Source organism: Macaca fascicularis, chromosome 2 (assembly GCF_037993035.2).
Source record: "Macaca fascicularis isolate 582-1 chromosome 2, T2T-MFA8v1.1".
Taxonomy (NCBI): domain Eukaryota; kingdom Metazoa; phylum Chordata; class Mammalia; order Primates; family Cercopithecidae; genus Macaca; species Macaca fascicularis.
In genome coordinates, this window is record NC_088376.1 from 120,494,789 (window position 1) to 120,516,172 (window position 21,384).

At 38.5% G+C, this 21,384-nt stretch overlaps 1 protein-coding gene across 1 annotated transcript in view; it reads right to left on the reverse strand.

Annotated features, from left to right (window-relative positions):
• The window catches only part of DNAH12 (dynein axonemal heavy chain 12), a 238,947-nt gene that overhangs the window by 112,047 nt on the left and 105,516 nt on the right, over positions 1–21,384 (reverse strand). The window contains exons 30-37 of the mRNA XM_015446091.4: positions 18,550–18,659; positions 15,252–15,435; positions 14,976–15,116; positions 11,317–11,400; positions 10,260–10,448; positions 6,341–6,460; positions 3,149–3,337; positions 1,347–1,498 (exon numbers count right to left, since the gene is read on the reverse strand). Coding sequence (XP_015301577.3) covers positions 1,347–1,498; positions 3,149–3,337; positions 6,341–6,460; positions 10,260–10,448; positions 11,317–11,400; positions 14,976–15,116; positions 15,252–15,435; positions 18,550–18,659 — 1,169 coding nt within the window. The remainder of the gene's footprint in view (positions 1–1,346; positions 1,499–3,148; positions 3,338–6,340; positions 6,461–10,259; positions 10,449–11,316; positions 11,401–14,975; positions 15,117–15,251; positions 15,436–18,549; positions 18,660–21,384) is intronic.

Sequence of the window (21,384 nt, forward strand, 5' to 3'; positions counted from 1 at the left end):
ACTCCGGAAGCTGAGGTAGGAGAAGTACTTGAACCCAGGAGGCAGAGGTTGCAGTGAGCAGAGATCACGCCACTGCATTCCAGCCTGGGAGACAGAGTGCAAGTGACTCTGTCTTAAATAAATGAATAATAAATAAATAAATAAATAAATGTATATATATGGTTTACTTTATAATTCTATTTGTACTTATTTATTTAAAAGTATTATTCTGACAAATGGTTCTTGGCACGAAAGAACTGTATTGCCAGGCACGGTGGCTGACACCTGTAATCCTAGCACTTTGAGAGGCTGAAGCGGGTGGTTTGCTTGAGCTCAGGTGTTCAAGATGAGTCTGGGCAACCTGTCTCTACCAAAATAAAAAATAAAAAAAAAAAGCCAGGCATAGTGGTGCATGCTTATAGTCCCAGCTACTTGAGAGGCTGAGGTGGGAGGATCGCTAGAGCCTAGGAAGTCAAGACTGCAGTGAGCCGTGATTGCACCTCTGTACTCCCGACTGGGTGACAGAGTGAGACCCTGTCTAAAAAAAAAAAAAAAAAAAGAACCGCTATACTAGAAATGTCACAGAATTGGCAACTGTCTTCCTTGCTTAGCTTCTAAATGCAAAAATGCAACTACGGACACAAAGTAGGGGTAAACTAATTTTCCCTCATAAGCTATTTTTCCTTTTTTTTTTTTTAAAAACAAGGTAAAATTGGTTACAGAATGCATTCAGAAACAGGTTCTTTATCAAAAAATGACATTTATGATTACATAAACTTGTTTAGTTTAAATAGTATGAATTATAAATTATGCCTTGTGTTTTAAAAGAAAAGTAACTATTAAATGTTATTAAGAAAGTCGGTATGGATATGCAAACAGTACATATCTAGGCTTTTGATCAGCTTCATGTGTCTTTATTTTTGATGGACTCTTCTGAGTTTTTAATATTCATCTTAAGTTATAGAATCCAGAACTAGCATAGGACATACATGAAAATGCTAAATGTAATAGGAGAATGTGGATCATGGTTACTTTGATGTCTCAGGAGTACACTGAATCTTTAAGTAGACTGCATACCTTTTTAACAGTAACACTACAGCAGACTTTCAGTGTGCTGTTACAAATCAAAAATGTAAGGTGACTTATGAGGCAGCAAGGTATGATGGCAAGGGCTTTGGAGTGGGCAATGGGAAATGTGCATTCCAGGTTTGCCAATAGCAACAGATGTCACTTTCAACATGTCAACAAGTCCCCCAGGATTTCAGTTATCTGAAAAAGGATGATCTTAAATACTTCAAAATTTGCCATAATCCTATTAAAATGGTACTTTTACATTCAAAATGCTTGTTTATAGCAGAGTTCCTTACTTTGCATAGGTAATACTCAAATCCATTAGAAACGTATATCTAATTGTGTCCATCGTAGGGACTATGATATCTTGAATCTTGATTTGTTTATCTCCTAAATTAGTATTTTTAATTAATTCATTCCAATGGACCCAGCGACCTTTGTTTTTCAACTACAAGAAAATATAAGTTTTAAAGTATTAAAACCATGTACTTGCCGTATCTGAAAGGCTCTTTTCAACACTTATACTATTAAATTAGCTTTTAAAAACTTTAGTCGTCCCCCTTTTAATGAAATATTATATTCATATAAAAGAACACATATAGCATATTTTAAGTCCTAAGCAGATTAATAAAATAAGCATTCATGAAAACACCACTCAATTTTAAAAATACATATTTTCAATTTTCCTTTTTAATAACCTGAAAAACATAATATAACTTTTATTATCACATATTCAACATATCTAACATTTCAGATACTTTTGCCTTTATGTCTCCTTAACACTCCAATATTCCCCAAATGCCTTCAAGATGTCCTTCTGCATACATCAAGTATTTATTTGAAAGCCACTCTAATGTACCTCAAGTCACAATTTCCTGGATTTTGGCTTTACCTTTTATATTTTAAAATAAATGGGCAATAATCTAACTAAAAATAAAATATCACATAAAACCACTGTATTTGTTTCTCTAACATTATTCTCTTTGGCATTTTGATCCAGACTGAAACAACCAGGATATATATCAGCATAGTTGTATTAATTGTTATGATACCGAAATTCTTCTGAATCACTGGCTAAATAACTGCTGTCCTGACACCTCTGAGTGTCTCCCAATCTTCACTCCACCCCCAACCATTATCTTCTTCTCCAGGTTGTTTTGACCCCTCCCTGGAGACCCCCAGCCCTTCCACTATTAAGTAAAAAAACTTTTAATACCTGCCAAAGTAGCCCCCTAGGACCCTATTTCAGAGCTGTGACTGGAATCTCAAAATCTTTTCCTATTTTTGAGCAAATTGTACATGTATGTTATATGTTTGAATTATGGTAACTGTAAGTTTGGGTGAATGTTTCTTTAGGAATTCATATTTGTATTTTTTTAAGTTTTAGCTTTTATTTTTATCAACATCATATATGTACAGATTTTACAGTCAAAAGATGTATAAGGTTAAGAAAAACAGCATTTCCCTACTGTCACTTTCCCCTTCCTAGAGACCTTTACCTTCTCTAAGCTGGATAGTTTGGTATTTATTTTCGATTCTTAAAGAATATTCTTGTGTTACCACCTCTTTTTCACTTTTATTGACTTCCTGCTATGGCTAATGAGGATGAAACTCTCTTTCTGGCCATATTCTTAAAATTCTGTGTTAGTATGATTTTGGGGAAAGGGTCCTGCACTATCAGGAGAACTTGTGTCAAGTTCTGGCTCTGCTAGTCACTAACCTTTTTAGGTTTACTTCCTTATCATAAAACTTGAGATTTAGATGAAATTACAACTAATGCTCTATCTAGATCTTATGGAGAATGAAATAAAATTTGTGTGAATCAAATAATTATTCAAATACTTGCTGTTTAAAAAATACTTTGGGGACTTATTTAATAAAATTGAAAAATAAATTTAATTTAAATATGAAATTATAAAAATTTTATTAAAGCAAATTTATTTATACAGCCAACAAGTTATGGAAGGTGAAACTAAAAAGAAGGGAGCTTAAAAAGCTCACCACAGGAGTCAAAATAACTCTAGGATGGAAACCCAGGAGCTTTGTCTGCTGATCCAAGCCTTTGTGTTTTATCTTACCATACCAAGCTACATCATACCTCATACATGTAGTCATAGACCAGGCCTTTTTCATCAAATGGGCATTCCCATTTACCCACAGAATCTGGCACTGGGTTTTCTTCATCTTTTCCCAGTATGATTAATCGTATGAAAGCATCAAAAACACGACGGCCATCTGTATCACAACTTCCTCCAATCGACCAAATCAAAGAGAATATAAAGCAAGCCTGTTGGTGGAGAAAAATGTTAACTTATAGCAATTATTTTAAAAGGCATTTTAGAAGAAATGTAACCAAAATTCAATATATTAGGATGTGCTCAACCTACTTGAACAAGGTCATAAATGTAAATAAAGTGGAATGGAGCACCGCTAAGCCACATAATAATTTCTCTGGCAATTTTTATCAAAATACATGTCTTTCTTTCTTTTTTTTTTGAGACAGGGTCTCACTCTGGTTGCCCAGGCTGGAGAACAGGGGCACCATCTCAACTCACTGCAACCTCAACCTCCCCAGTTCAGGTGATTCTTGTGTCTCAGCCTCCCAAGTAGCTGGGACTACAGACATACACCACAAAGCCTGACTAATTTTTTGTTTTGTTCTTTAAGTAGAGATGGGGTTTTGCTATGTTACTCAGGCTGGTCTTGAACTCTTAGACTTGGCAATTCACCCGCCTCAGCCTCCTAGAGTGCTAAGATTACAGGCATAAGTTACCATGCCTGGCCCAATATCTATTTAAAAAAAAAATTTTTTTTTCTATTTTGAGATGGAGTCTCACTCTCTCACCCAAGCTGGAGTGCAGTGGTGCGATCTCAGCTCACTGCAACCTCTGCTTCCCAGGTTCAAGCTATTCTCCTACCTCAGCCTCCCAAGTAGCTGGGACTACAGGCGCCCACGACCATGGGGTTTCACCATGTTAGCGAGGATAGTCTCGATCTCCTAACCTCGTGATCCACCCACCTTGGCCTCCCAAAATGCTGGGATTACAGGTGTGAGACACTGCGCCCAGCCTCTATCAAAATTTTAATGCCCATACTGGCGGGGTAGAGTGGTTCACACCTGTAAACCCAAAGCTTTGGAAGGTAAAAGGATTGCTTAAGGCCAGGAATTTGAGACCAGCCTGGGGAACATAGTAAGACCCCATCTCTACAAAATATTTTTAAACATAAAAATAAATAAATAAAATGTCCTTCCCAAATAACCTAGGAATTTCTCTTGTGGGAGTTTATACTCAAATATATTTCCACCTGTGAAAATGATACATGTACAAGAATATTCACTGCAGCACTATTTGTAATAGCAAAAGATCAAAAGCAACCCAAATTGTTCTTCAACAATGGTCTGCTTAATTGGATTCTAATACACTGAAATACACACAGCTGTTAAAAAAGAAGGTCACTCTATAAGCACTAATATGAAAATGACATATTACAATGGAGAAATGATGCAAATCAGTACATAATGTATGCTAATGTATTTTTAAATGTATACATGTAAAAGAGTGTGTGCATAAAATACTTCTAGAATTCTATATAGGGCACTGGTAATATTAGCTGCCTTCAGTGTGGCTGGGGGACTGCTATGGAAAAGTGGGGAAAACCCACTTTTAGGCCGGGCGCGGTGGCTCAAGCCTGTAATCCCAGCACTTTGGGAGGCCGAGACGGGCGGATCACTAGGTCAGGAGATCGAGACCATCCTGGCGAACACGGTGAAACCCCGTCTCTACTAAAAAATACAAAAAACTAGCCGGGCGAGGCGGCGGGCGCCTGTAGTCCCAGCTACTCGGGAGGCTGAGGCAGGAGAATGGCGTAAACCCGGGGGGCGGAGCTTGCAGTGAGCTGAGATCCGGCCACTGCACTCCAGCCCGGGCGACAGAGCCAGACTCCGTCTCAAAAAAAAAAAAAAAAAAAAAAAAGAAAACCCACTTTTGCCTTTTGAATTGTACTCTAGGTACATGCCTTATCTAGTCCAAAAGTAAATATATATTCAGAGAAAAATTTCACCTAGGTATCAATCTATATAACTCTCTTGAAGTGATTCTGAACCACTTAAAACATTTAGGTTTTAGGTTTACCAACAGAATAAAATGTTCAGGAAAAATGAAACTTGAAGGTTATACAGGTAAACTGTTCCCGTGATACTTTTATAAACGGTAACACTGACAGATATGGAAGAAAGCTAAAACACTAGTTTTGGGATTACAGGCATGAGCCACATCACCCGGCCTACTCCTGGTCTTTCATAGCTAGCTTTTACGTTGTCTACATGCTGGTTTAACATTAATTAATTAATAAAATTAATTCACCTAATGTCCAAATTTGTTTAATATTACATCATCTCATTGTTGATAAAATTGTAATCTTTCACAAATAATAGGATAGTTGGCTGGGCGTGGTGGCTCACGCCTGTAATCCTGGCACTTTGGGAGACCGAGGTGGGCAGATCACCTGAGGTCAGGAGTTTGAAACCAGCCTGGCCAACATGGTGAAACCCCATCTCTACTAAAGATTAAAAAAATTAGCTCGGCTTGGTGGCATGTGCCTGTAATTCCAGCTTACTCAGGAAGCTGGGGCAGGAGAATCGCTTGAACTCAGGAGGCAGAGGATGCAGTGAGCCGAGATCACATCACTGCACTCCAGCCTGGGCAACAGGGCAAGATTCCGTCTCAAACAACAAAACAACAAAAACAAACAAACAGGATAGTTGCCAGGCGCAGTGGCTCACACTAGTAATACCAGCACTTTGGGAGGCCAAGGCAGTTGGATCACGAGGTTAGGAGTTCAAGACCAGCCTGGCCAAGATGGTGAAACTCTGTGTCTTCTAAAAATACAAAAATTAGCCAGGCACAGTGGCAGGCACCTGTAATCTCAGCTACTTGGGAGGCTGAGGCAGGAGAACCAATTGAACCTTGGGGAGAAGGGCGGAGGTTACAGTGAGCTGAGATCACACCACTGCATTCCAACCTGGGTGAGAGTGAGATTCTGCTGTCTCAAAAAAAAAAAAAAAAAAAAAAGGATAGTTTTGGTTCCTTCTGACATTTTAATTTCTTTAAAGTGCTTTTTAATATCAGAATACCAGGTGTCAGGGCAACTTTAGTGTCTCAAGCTATTCTTTTAATACTCACCAAAAAAACCAGCTTTGGATCTTATCATGTTTTTCTCAATAGAAACATCATGTACCAGAAGCATAATTTATTCTGTAATTTAAAACTACATAAAGTATAAAACCAACCATAATCCAAACACGAATGTGCTTGCTAGTAGGATCATTTTCTACCACATTACAAAGTAGCACTTCAAAGAGGCGTGTGAGAGATACAACCACATTGCTATTGCTGGTAGGAATCAGTTCCTGCAAGGTGAAAATAAGATAACTTTCTTAATTTTCATCTTATTTAGAAAATAAGAAGATAAACATTTTATTTTTAAAAACTGATAAAGGCATACATGGTTTTAATAAGGTCTTTTTTTTTTTTTTTTTTTTGAGATAGGGTCTTACTCTGTCACCCAGGCTGGAGTCCAGTTGCACAATCATAGCTCACTGCAGCCTCCAACTCCTGGGCTTAAGGGATCCTCCTACCTCAGCCTCCTAAGTAGTTAGGACTATAGGTGCACACCACCAGGCTAATTTTTTTTTTTTTTTTTTTTTTTTTAGATAGGGTCTCACTCTGTTACCCAGGCTAGAGTACAGTGGTGTGATCACAGCTCAGTGCAGCCTCAACCTCCTGGACTCAGGCAATCCTCCTGCCTCAGCCTCCTAAAATGCTGGGATGACAGGCATGAGCCACCACACCTAGCCTCATAAGGTCTTTATAATATTTAAACTTAAAAACTTTAAGTAGGCATGATAAAACATTTCTAAAATATTTTAGTTTCCCATATTACATTATACAATTATACATAACTATACAGTTGCACATAACATATTCTAAATTCTCTGATAAATGAAAACTAGCTACTGTAAGAGAATAAACAATGTTCTAAGGAACAATAACAATGTTCTAAGTCTCTAAGAGCCATTCATTCATTTATTTATTCAACAAACATTTATGAAAAACACACTATACCTATGTGGCAAGCTAAGAGATATGGAAATAAAAGATAGAATCCCTAAAAATGGGTGATATTAAAATTAAATAGACAAAAATAATATAATAATGATTGACAGAGAAAGTCTCAGGGTAGGAGGAAGCTACTAGAGTGCTTGGGATAAACAATTGGAGGCGTACAAAAAGAGGAAAACAGGAGAGAGATACATCAAGGAGGGCTTCCTGGAGGAAGTAATAATAGCTGAGCCGAATTTAGAAGGAAAATGTAAGTTTGCCAGGTGAACAAGGGAAGGATATTCAAAGCAGGGGAATGTATACAAAGAAATGGAGATGTGAGCAGACACAGATTATTAAGGGGATTCTGTAGATTATGAAAATAGGGTATGAAGGAGGAATGCCCCAAAAATAGGCTTGAGAAATAGACAAGAGTCAGATCCTAAAAGGTTTTTATATGCTGTTTTCAGGACTTAATTACAAGAGGAAGACAGTTCCAACGGAGGATTTTAAATAAAGGAATAGACAGAAAGGATTTGTGTTTTGGGAACTTCATTCTGTAGCAGGATGTAGACTGGACCACAGCAGCTCTGTTGTATTGATTCAGGTAGGAAGTGATGATGGTCAGAACTGGGATACTATAATGGGAAGGGTGGGGCGAGGAGGTGGCCACAGAAACATGGATGGAAAGAAGACAGGTATAAACATTATCAAGAAGGGAAAATCAATAGATCCTGGAGCCTGGGCCAAGTGGCTCATGCCTGTAATTCCAGCACTTTGGGAGGCTGAGGTTGGCAGAATGCTTGAGGCCAGGAGTTCAAGACCAGCCTGGCCAATGCAGCAAAACCTCATCTCTACAAAAAAATACAAAAATTAGCCAGGTGTGGTGGTGTGCACCTGTAATTGTGCCTGCAATCCCAGTTATCTGGGAGGCTCAGGCACGAGAATCACATGAATCTGAAAGGTGGAGGAAAGGTGGAGTGCCACTGCACTCCAGCCTGGGAGACAAAGACTCTATCTCAAAAAAAAAAAAAGTGGCTCACACCTGTAATCCCAGCCCTTTGGGAGGCCAAGGTGGGCGGATCACGAGGTCAGGCGATCGAGACCATCCTGGCTAACACGGTGAAACCCTGTCTCTATTAAAAATACAAAAAATTAGCCGGGCATGGTGGCGGGCACCTGTAGTCCCAGCTACTCGGGAGGCTGAGGCAGCAGAATGGCGTGAACCCGGGAGGCGGAGCTTGCAGTGAGCCAAGATCGTGCCACTGCACTCCAGCCTGGGTGACAGAGCGAGATTCAGTCTCAAAAAAAAAAAAAAAAAGTCTGGGGACTGACTGGATGAGAATGAACTATGAGAAGAAAATCCATTACTCATTATGTGGAAAGGTGAAGCCTATTTTGTATTATTTACAACATATAGCATTAGAGCTTTAAAACTGCAAGGAACTTTGTCTATTTTCTCTATGAAGACACTATACAGCCTCTTCATAAAGTGGAGTTGTTCATTTTTTCTTTTAAATGGCACTTTTTTCTATCCCTAAAACAACAGTTTAGGATAAAACCGAGTATCTCTTTTCCCGTCTCTATATCAATATATTTATTTACATGTAAGAAGCTAATATGTGTGTGTGTGTGTGTGTAGGTGATGGTGGTAGTGGTTGAACAATGGTCCCCAAAAAGATATTTCCATGTTCTAATCTGAGGAACCTATAAATGTGATCTTATATGGAAAAAGGTCTCCGAAGAAGCAATTAAGTTAAAAATCTCAGGAGGAAGACATCATTCTGGATTATCTGGTGGGTGCTACATCTAAGTCCTTATAAGTGTCACATGGAGAAGAGACATGTGAAGTAGAAAGCCGTGTGAAGATTGGCCAGGTGCAATTGCTCATGCCTGTAATCCCAAAATTTTGGGAGGCCGAGGTGGGTGGATCAACTGAAGTCAGGAGTTCAAGACCAGCCTGGCCAACATGGAGAAATCCTGTCTCTACTAACAATATAAAAAAATTAGCTGGGTGTGGTGGCACATGCCTGTAATCCCAGTTACTCAGGAGGCTGAGGCTGGAGAACTGCTTCAACCTGGGAGACAGAGGTTGCGGTGAGCCAAGATCGCGCCACTGCACTCCAGCCTGGGTGACAGAGCAAGATTCTGTCTCAAAAATAAATAAATAAAATTAAAAAAAAAAAAAAAAAAAAAGAAGGCCATATGAACATGGAAGAAGAGGTTGCAGTTGTGTAGCCACAAGCAAAGGAACACCTGAGGCTACCAGAATCTGGAGGAGGTAAGGAAAGAGTCTCCCTTAGAGCTTCTGAGGAAGTATAGCCCTACAAACATCCTGATTTTGGACTTCTGGTCTCCAGAACTGTGAGAGAATCAATTTCTGGTTTTGGGGTGTTTTCTGGGTTTTGGGGGTTTTTTTTGAGACAGAGTCTTGCTCTGTTGCCCAAGCTGGAGTGCAGTGGCGTGATCCTGGCTCACTGCAACCTCCATCTCCTGGCTTCCAGTGATTCTCCTGCCTCAGCCTCCTGAGTAGCTGGGATTACAGGCATGCGCCACCACACCTGGTTAATTTTTATACCTTTAGTAGAGACAGGGTTTCACCATATTGGCCAGACTAGTCTCAAACTCCTGACTTCAAGTGATCTGCCCACCCCGGCTTCCCAAAGTGTGCTGGGATTATAGGAGTGAGCCACTGTGTCTGTAGCTTTAGCCATCAAGTTTGTGGCAATTTGTTATGACAGCCCTGGGAAGCTAATACAATATGTAAAGTTTTTTCATAAAATACTAAATATTAAATAACTCATAAACTCACTAAATATACAAGTGAGTTTTTACAGGCACATACTTAAAATAATTTGAAATACGAAAAGTAATTAGAATTTGTAAAGCTTCAGACACTATGGTTATATACAAATAGTTTAGCGGGAATAAATTCAACCCCTGAGTTATTCGGCTATAACTTGAGCAATATAAAATCAACAGTGGATAGTAAATGCATAAGGACAAACTGGTTTTAGTTATTCATTCTACCAACCACTGTGACTTTAGACTTAGTCAAGTTGAATGGAAACAAAGAAACTTGAATAGGTCAGAGAAGTATAGGATTACCTTGCATTTTTTCTTACGCTGCTTTAAAGAGGGTGGTATTAACCAGGCAAAAAGTCCTTTCAGAAGAGCTTGATGTTCTGGTTCACACAGAGGTCCTTTCAGTGAATTCAACCAAGAAGACACAAGCGGTTCCCATCCTAACTGTGAGGGCTCCAAATAAATCATACCACAACGGCTTACAGTGGCAGGCTAGGGAAAAAAGACACAATTTTCTTTTTGCACAGTTGCTTTTATACCAGTGGCACCTGGCAATTATCAACTACTTCTTAGGATGACTTATGAGATCCTTCATAATCTAGCTCCCATCTGCCTCACAGAGCTTCACACAGTCTAGACGTTCCCCATACAGAAAACTATTTGCAGTTCAGTTCCCCAGACATGTAAAGGCTCCATATCTTTAAACATTATCTTGATTTGGAAACGCCTAGGATTTCCAAATCCAATCTCCCTGGAGAAATCTTACATCTTCCTCAAAATCAGACCAAACACTCAGTTACCTTCCATGGTGCTCCTCTATCCATCCTCCTCACAGATGCTCACTCCTCTCCACACTTTTTTTTTGTTTTTTTGAAACGGAGTTTTGCTCTTGTTGCCCAGGCTGGAGTGCAATGGCCCAATCTCAGCTCACTGCAACCTCCGCCTCCTGGGTTCAAGCGATTCTCCTGCCACAGCCTCACGAGTAGCTGGGATTACAGGTATGCACCACCACGCCTGGCTAATTTTGTGTTTTTAGTAGAGACGGGGTTTCTCCATGTTGGTCAGGCTGGTCTTGAGCTTCCCACCTCAGGTGATCTGCCCAAAGTGCTGGGATTACAGGCGTGAGCCACCGTGCCCAGCCATCCTCTTCACACTCTTAAAGCACTAACATGTAGCTGTGTATTGGGATTATTTATTAACATGCTTCTCATTCTCCCTAAACAAGTATAAACTATGTCTTATTCATCTTTGTATTCCCAGTGCCTAACCCATTTTCTGACATATAATAAAAAATACTTATTGGCTAAATTAAAGAATGAAGAAATGAACAAACTGCTATTGTATTAAATTATGAACTTACGGACGCCTGGGAAAGGTCCATTGTTTCAAAGATGAGGCTCATCTGGGGGGACATCTGAATGATTTCTCCACTCATAAGGCAAAGCTAAAGGCAATTATTTTTCAAACATTTATTTTTTTAAATTTCAAGCTTCTCAGATAACAATTTATACTATGTATAAGATAAAGTAGCTCCTGTGATATAATGGACTAAGAATTAGAATGGAAGCCAGAAAATCTTAATTCTAGGTCTAGCCCTGTTAATTATTACTGTTAAGCAAATACTTAACATCTCTGAGTCTCAGTATAATATACTCTCTTGTATAATATCTCTCTTGTATAACTGTGGGAAGGGGGACTATAAGACAAAGTCCAAAACCTATAAAATCCTATACAAATATCAGCTATTAAGAAAATTAAGTGAAATACTCCTGAATTTATAAAGTGACCATAGACCTTTTTATTAAATTAAAGAACAGAAAATAGAGAATAGAGAATAGCATGAGTACTCATATACCCAGCTCCTAGATTTAATCAATGTTAAGATTTTGCCATACTGCCATTGCCCTTTTAAAAAAACATTTTAAAGAGCATTATAGACATCATGGCATTTCACATACAAGTGCCAATGTCTCCAAAAAATAAGTATATTTTCTATGTAATCACAATAACATTATCACACCTAACAAAATTAATAATTCTTTATTATCATCTAATACTCAGTCAATATTCAAATTTCCTCAGTTGAAAGCAAAATTCAATCCAAGACTATGCCTTGAGTTTTTTATGTCTCCTTGGTCTCTCTTAATCTAAAACATTTCTTCTTTTATCAAACACGTCAAAAACTGAATTTATCCACTGCTTCCTTTCCCTCGAATTTCTATCTTGTCTATTATTAAAGCCATCCTATCTCCTCAATCTGTCTGGCTTGCACCTTTGGAATTATCATTAACTTTTAATAGTATTAATAATTATTATTAACTTGATACCTAAATTAACTTATTACTAAGTCTTTTAAATTCTTCTACATTTAGTTTTCAGTGCTTCCTTTCTGCTTTTACAATCATCACTTTTAGTTCCAGTTTTGCCCCTATCTAATCACATGTCAACAATGAGAAATTTAACATTTGTGGATTCCGTTTCTTAGCTGTAAAATAAATGAATGATCTAGAGGTGGATTGTCCAATATGGTAGCTGCTAGCCATATGTGGCTATTTATATTTAATTTTAACCAAAACTAAATAAAATTTAAAATTCAGTTCTTCAACTGCACTAAGCCACACTTCAAATGCTCAGTAGCCACATGTGGCTAGTGGCTACCTTCTCAGAGAACGCAGATAGTTGCAGTATTGTAAAAAGTTCTACTGGACGTACTCGTCTAGAATACTTTCAATCTTTGACCAGATTATTTCAGCAGACATCCTCCTAACTCTCCACAAATGTGAAAGGTAGGGTCAGCATTCTCCTCACTGCCCTGTGTTGTTTCCCAACTACTTCTATTCCACCCCAGTTACCACCCTTGACAACCCCTGCTTTTTTCCTGCCACTCAACAGCACCCAATGATTCCCTCCTCAATAGCTAAAGTCCTTGGAACTTGGCCTAATCTCTTTCTCTACTATAACTCTGGCCTGATCTGGTATTTATAAAGACTGAGAATCTCAACACAGCAGCCCATCAGATTCTTGACCACCTTGTTCCACTCCAGCTGTCCACTTTATGTATCTGGGACCTTCTCTCCAGAAATACTACACAATTCTGAAATATTAAATTCAAGTATCTCAGTCTCTGCCCACAGCCTCCAATCCATCCAGTTATTTCATTCATTGTCTCCTACTATACTTGCTCATTTTCACAAGATTTTTCACATCCCTGATGTTTTCACTTCTTTCATTAGGCAGCTTCTGTCCTGTGGTCTAGTGCTTCTACCATTCTCATGTCAATATCTTTAAAGTCTTACTATATTTCCAGGCCTGCAATATTACCTACGCCTAAGCTGCTTAGACTGGCAGAGAGTATCTCAAAAAGGCAGACCTTGGTACTACTAATAATAACTTATGGTCTTCTACTCAATCAGGCTCTCAGTGCTAGCCAGAAATCCTTCTATGTTTTCCTAGATAGCTCTCTTTCCCATCTTCCACAATGGCTAATTTAAGTCTCTTCCTTTATCCTCAATTTTGCAAAGAACCAAGGCCCATCACTTCACGAAGAAAAGAGAAATCATCAGAAGGATTTGCCTTCAAATTTCCACGATCAAATCTATACACTCACCTATAACTGTCTTTTCATAATTCCTTCTCATGCAGTAAGAGACAATCCATCCACTTGGCTCTGAACCCTTAGACTTCACTCTACAATTAGAATAACCTTCCTGCTTCTTCATTTACTTTCCACCCTCAGCTCAACCAATATTACTGAATGAATGAAAGAAGGAATGTGAATGACTAATCACCTATGACAAAGTACTTCAGTATATCTTTTTTTTTTTTTTTTTTTTTTTTTTTTTTTTTTTTTTTTAAGACGGAGTCTCACTCTGTTGCCCAGGCTGGAGTGCAGTGGTGTGATCTTGGTTCACTGCAACCTCTGCCCCTGGGTTCAAGTGATTCTCCTGCCTCAGCCTCCTGAGTAGCTGGGATTATAGGCACGCGCCACCACACCCAGCTAATTTTTTTTTTTTTTTTGTATTTTAGTAGAGACAGGGTTTCACCATGTTGCTCAGGCTGGTCTCGAACTCCTGACCTCAAATGATCCACCTGCCTTAGCCTCCCAAAGTGCTGGGATAACAGGCGTGAGTCACCAAGCCCGGCCTTGAGTATATCTTTAAATGCTAATTAAATGAGTTTGCTTATTTAGTAGGGCAGTCATTTCATGTAAGTACGGAAATAATTTGTGATATATTCACACACTAGGATACTAATATAGACATAAAAGAAAAAAGTTAACAAAACTGAACTACAACAATATGAACATCACACATACATTGATTTAAAAAAAACACTAAAGAGTATGATTCCAATATATGAAGTTCAAGAGTTGGCAAAACTAATTCATCATAGAAGTCAGAAGAGTGATTATCTCTGGAGGAAGATAAACAAACTAGGAAGGAACATGAGTGAAACTTGTAGGGTATAGGAAATTTCATGTGTCATTTTTTGGGTGACGATTATGTGAGTGTACAAACACATTTAGAAAATCATAGAATCTACACTTGAAATTGGTATACATATTATACCTTATATATGTTGTCTTTCAATTAAAATAAATATTAGAATACTTTCACTTTCTAGTTCTTTTGTATATCTCATAGCGCCTAAGGTGATATACTATATATAAACACTGAAGCATTCCATGTTTTCAAAAGGAATTAGGCTTTTGTTATTTTATCCTAAAATATTAAAGTTCTATAAGAAACCATAAGACTGAAGTCTCTTAACAACTTATTCTCACCCTAGATTACTATGTCTTCTGGCTAACACAGTAATTTTAATACACTATACTTTCATTCTATAAAAAAAATTAAGCCAAGGACTTACTATAGCACAGTTTTCATTGAAAAGAGAATTTATAAACCTACTCAACTTGCTGCATCCTTTATTTTAAATAGAGTCCTAGTTGATTAATTGTTGAACATATAAAATTGCTTAATCATGGCTGAATCTGCTTCTCTTTTGATCATGATTTACCTTTTTATTATCATCCAATACTGTGTTCATGCTCTCTATCCACAAAGTGTCAATAGGACCATCAAATACAACCCATTTCCGGTCAGATGTTTCTGATAAGGCAAATTCTCTAAAAGTGTTAGCCACAATACCATCAGTCCACTGAGGGGAAAAAAAGAATTAGAAAGCTTGACTCATAAAATTGGATTTAGGAGTGAAACTATGAAAATACTTCACATTTCTTGTTTTAACACGCACTTCCCATAAGAGAGTTGGGAATACTTATATTTAGTTTACCTCATGAGACACTGGGTCAAACTGTCCAAAAAGTTGGCCCATAGTAATAGATTTGGGGTTTACAGTTCTATAAATGACCTTTTCTTCCTCTCCATAGCCATGTTCATTCATTAAACTTAGCGTATCCGCCAGCACATGCAGAACTTTTGTCTTAGCAGCAAAAGGCTCTCCTACTAACATAAATCTATGAAGGAAAAGAAATAATTATACAATAAGACTCTTTAAAAAGTTAAATAATTTATATCAGTATATAAAACTTTACCCTGTGATAATTACTACTTATAATTTTTGAAAGCATATGAATTTTTCTCAGACATAAAGAAAACATATTTAATTTCTGAACTGGTGACTCTAAATCAAATTCTTCACACTAATATTTTCTCCAAAAGGGAATGTAATAAAGAATCTTCAAATGGCAATGAAAACTTAATATCTGTGTACTCTTAAAAAAAACAAACCTGAAGCCCCCTAAGGAGTGAAATGGGAAAGATTTATATTCCCAAAGTCTTCATTTGCCATAAAACTGTTAGTGTTCTTTACCAACTACTTCTGGATCTCCTCCCTCCTGGCACATAGGATTTCTGGCCCTCTTGTGGAAAGACTAGGTAACTAGTTCTAACCAATGAGTAATAAATGGAAATGAAGGGCATTACTTCCAAGCGGGGATAGGTAATTGCCAGCTAGAGACCTCACAGAGCTCCCTTTTCCCTCTAGCATGGCTGTGACCCACAATGTTGAGGTGGTGCTTACTCTAACAGCCTGGGCCCTGAGTGGTCATAATGAGCAGGGCTGCCCTCGTAACCTACTGTGTATAAATGAGAAATAAATCTTTGTTTTTTAAATCACTAACATTTAGGTGTTGACAGTTCTTACAGAATATCCTCGCCCATAGAAATTGGTACCTAGAAGGGGGGAGGGTGTTCTTGCCATAATAATAATAATTTTAAAAAACCTACTGTGGCATTGGCTTAAAGGCCAGGTTATGAGTGACAAATTAACTGTTATCAGAACCTAAGATATGGACAATTATTGTTATGCAATGAATGATGAAACATTTGGTAAATGTATTCCTTGAGATTACCTGGAAGATAGCTAATTACCTAAGGAAATTAGAATTTCAGGTGAAAAAGATAGTAAACAGAATGTTATTAGTATATAATGGCAGGTACTAGTTTCATTTAAAAAAGAACTATAACAAAGAAATGAGCCCAGAAAAAAAACATGGCCAGTTTGCAAGCAGGAGTGAAAAAGGGAGTCCAGAAATTCAGGGACTTCTAGAATTGAATGTATCAAGTTATTCTCATTCGCAATTGGTAAAAGATAAAATTAAGAAAATCTTTAAACAAAAATCTATTAAAACTCAGTTTGGCATCAAGGATCAAATCAAGGGTAGGGTTGTTATATCATATTATTAAAACCCATGAAGAATTAATATGGGCCGGGTGGCTCATGCCTGTAATCCCAGCATTGGGAGGCCAAGGTGGGTGGAACACTTGAGGTCAGGAGTTCAAGACCAGCTTGGCCAACATGACAAAACCCTGTCTTTACTAAAACTACCAAAATTAGCTGGGTGTGATGGCATGCCCCTGTAGTCCCAGCTACTCAGGAGGTTGAGGCAAGAGAATCACTTGAACCCAGGAGGTGGAAGTTGCAGTGAGCCAAGATCTTGCCACTGCACTCCAGCCTGGGTGATAGACCAAGACTCTGCCTCAAAAAAAAAAAAAAAAAAAAAGAATATAATTCCCAGTAATCATTATTTCAGGAGGATAAAATGATTCATGAAAAACAGACTAAGATTATGGCTCCCTCCATAAAGCCTGATAAGGTCAAGGATACTTCAAGGAAATTTTCAAAGGCATGGCTTAATAAGGGCAGTAGTTATGGATATAGGAATATGGAGCTGCCTAGAATCAAATAGATAAAAAGCTGATTGTCTTTGAGGGAGTTTACTGACCAAAAAAACTGTGAGTCTAGTCTAAAACACATGTGAATGTTCAAGACTTAAATAATCCTTGGGAACTAGGTGTGGTGGTGCGCACCTGTAGTCCCAGCTACTCAGGAGGCTCAGGAGGGAGGATCGCTTGAGCCCTGGAGTTTGAGACCATCCTGGGCAATATCAACAGACTACATCTCAAAAATACATAATCAATAATTTTTCAAATGATCCTTGGGTATTGGATGCATAAGGGTTGATTGTACTATTCCCTCTATTTTTGTATTTGTTTAAAAATTTACATAATGTTTTTGTAACCCTACCTTTAAAAAAATTTGTGACCATTGAGATCCCAACTTTCTACAGGCAGGAAGCAGGCTGAAAACATTTCTCAGCTCCCAAGAGCAGTGTTTTCTCTATTGCCTACTTCACATGTGCCCAGAGAAGAAAATGGAAATGGAAAGATCTCTCAGAAGGTTAAACTAAGGCCCATGAAGAATTAAACTGGAAAGTCCCTCCTAGGTAGCAAAAATCAAGCACAAGCAGATCCAGATTTTAAGAAAGGTGGCTAAGTAAATTTAAATATACGTATACACACACACACACACAAAAAAAAACTTTACTTATGTAACATATATAACTTTTACTTATATAATTATAAATACGAAATGCCCATAGCCACTTTAATGACACCCTGTATAATAAATCACAAATACAAAATGCTTATGGCTCCTTGGATGAGGCCCTACAAGTGAGAGGTCCTGAAGTTTAAACTCTATTAGTTTCACAATCAATCCATCTCTAGAACTGGGACCCTCACGTGACCAGCTGGATTTCAGAATTGTCACAGAATGTGTTGGCTGTGTCTTCTATTCTTCGATTTCTGAATGAGAGTGTTTGCTCTGGTAATCCTGTTCTGGTAAGCTCACTATTGTGCACTGGGTTTGTGGAGAAAAGATAACTTGTCTTTCTAGGTTGTAGGTCTCTGGATCAAGAGGAACAGCTTCCAGATATGATACAAAGGCTATCATGCATTGTCACCTAGGGATCCTGAACTTTGAGTCTGGTTCATTTATTGATTAGAACTTTTAGGTGCCTCCCTGGGAAGGGAAGAGTATGTTTTTATGCAAATGGTGGTGTTTATTAGTGCTAGCTCACTGAATGAGCACTTCTTACCAACCCTTGTTGGACATGTAGTATGAGAAATAAACCTTTGCCTTTTAAGCCACTGAGGGGCTGGGGGGTGGGCGGGGGTTGCTCTCAAGCTCACCTAATCAGTTTGCCAAGTCTTTGGTTCATGGATTTTAGTTGTTTTAACAGTTTAATCAAGAAATAACATCTAACTATAGCAATATATAATCTTACCCATGTCTAACAATCATCATTTCATATGTTTGAATTATTTTTTCAAGAAAAAATTTAACAGGCTGAAGATTATGTACATTGCAGGCTTCATGAGCACATTCTAAAAATTCCTGAAAAAAAAAAAAGTAATGCATTTCTACCACACAATATTATAAATCATGTCATACTGTCTTACAAGTGTAGATTTTAAATTTACTAGTAAAAAATCTTGTTTATTATTTCTTAAAACTTTATTATTTTTTCAAATCAAGAGGAGAAACGTATAGACTCAAAACACTTTTAATATATTAGTCTTCCCTATTATAAGTTATGAATGATCATAGCTTCATAGCACTGGGTGTATACTGCATGAAAACAACTCCTTTTAATAGTGTTTCCCAGAATTTCACTTTTGGTTAGGATATAGAAAGACATGCCAGACAATCCTTCACACTGTAGTAACCAGAAATAAACAAGTAAGTTTTTATTTTTTTATTTTTTTTATTTTTTTATTTTTTTTTTTTTGAGACGGAGTCTCGCTGTGTCTCCCAGGCTGGAGTGCAGTGGCGTGATCTCGGCTCACTGCAAGCTCCGCCTCCCGGGTTCACGCCATTCTCCCGCCTCAGCCTCCCAAGTAGCTGAGACTACAGGCGCCCGCCACCACGCCCGGCTAGTTTTTTGTATTTTTAGTAGAGACGGGGTTTCACCATGTTAGCCAGGATAGTCTGGATCTCCTGACCTCGTGATCCACCCGCCTCGGCCTCCCAAAGTGCTGGGATTACAGGCTTGAGCCACCGCGCCCGGCCGTAAGTTTTTAAAATTATAAAAAATTTAAACACACAGAAGTACTTTGGATGCAAATAAATATAAAAGAACTCAGTTGCAGAAAGGGATGATGAACCTTTCCTAGGTAAGCACAAAGCAACAGCTGTTTTCACCCCAGGGACATTTTCTAAGTCTGGACATGGTAGATACTGGATTGGGCCTGCTATAGACAGAAGGACATAGCCAAAGTAAGAAGAAACCAATAGAGATTTTAATGGTTGTGTGGGCTTATGTGACATGTTTGAATTTGGAGGAGCCCAAATGCCAAGCTGGTTCTCCCCACTATCCATGCTTTTGCTCAGCATGTAGTGCCACAAGAGACCAAGGGCTCAGCTGGAAAGACACACAGAGAGATGTCTTTAGTTTCAGAATGCTTAGATCCCAAAATCCTACTACAGGGAAGGGCCAATCACATGGCAGGACAACTCTTACTCTGAAGACATTTGAAACCAGAAGTAAACTACAGCTCAATAATGCTGTAACAAAACTCTGACTTAGGTCAACTCTCAATTGAACTGATTAGCAATGCAACCTAGCTACCTGAAATAGGGGGGAAAAAACCATGATTTTTCTGCAGGAAAATTATACCACCTGGCCAGGTACGGTGGCTCACATCTGTAATCCCAGCACTTTGGGAGGCCAAGGTGGGCAGATCACCTGAGGTCAGGAGTTCATGACCAGCCTGCCCAAGACGGCAAAACCCTGTCTCTACTAAACATACAAAAAATTATCCGGGCACGGTGGCGGGCGCCTGTAATCCCAGCTACTCAATAGGCTGAGGCAGGAGAATCGCTTAAACCCAGGAGGTGGAGCTTGCAGTGAGCCAAGACTACGCCACTGTATTCCAGCTTGGGCAACAAGAGCGAAACTCCGTCTCAAAAAAACAAAAAACAACAAACAAACAAACACCTTAGCCTGTATAATTATGTTATACACAATGTTTAACATACAATCAAAACTTAAAGTTGGAAGTGCTAGCCAGAACAATCAGGCAAGAGAAAGAAATAAAAGGCATTCAAATAGAAAAAGAAGTCAAACTATCTGTCTTCTCTGACAATATGATTCTATGCCTAGAAAACCCTAAAGACTCTGCCAAGAGGCTCCTGAAACTGATAAATGACTTTGGTAAAGTTTCAGGAACAAAACCAATATACAAAAATCAGTAGCATTTCCACACACCAATAGCATTCAAGCTGAAAGTCAAATCAAGAATGCAATCTGGCCGGGTGTGGTGGCTCATGTCTGTAATCACAGCACTTTGGGAGGCCGAGGCAGGTGGATCATTTGAGGTCAGAAGTTCAAGACCAGCCTGGCCAACATGGTGAAACCCCATCTCTATTAAAAATACAAAATTAGCTGGGCGGTAGTGGCATGCACCTGTAATCCCAGCTACTGGGAGGCTGCAGTAAGCAGAGGTTGCACCACTGCACTCCAGTCTGGGCAACAGAGACTCTTTATCAGAAAAAAAAAAAACAAAAAAGGAAAGCAACTCCATTTACAATAGACATACACACACACATACATGCACACACCCTAGGAATATGTGTAACCAAAGAGGTGAAGATCTCTACAAGGAGGACTACAAAACACTGCTGAAAGAAATCACAGATGACACAAATGGAAAAACATCCCATGCTCATGGATTGGAAGAATCAATATTATTAAAATGGCCATACTGCCCAATGCAATCTACGGATTCATTGCTATTCCTATCAAGCTACCATGATTAGTTTTCACAGAACTATAAAAAAATTATTCTAAAATTCAGATGGAACCCAAAAAGAGCCTGAATAGCCAAAGCAATTCTAAGCAAAAAGAACAAAGCCAGAGGAATCACCTTACCCAACTTCAAACTATAAGATTACAGTAACTAAAACTGTATGGTGCTGGTACAAAAAGAGTGACACAGACCAACAGAATGACTAGAGAACCCAGAAATAAAGCTGCACACCTACAACCACCTGATCTTCAACAAAGTGGACAAAAGCAATGGAGAAAAGACTCCCTATTCAATCGATAGTGCTAAGATGG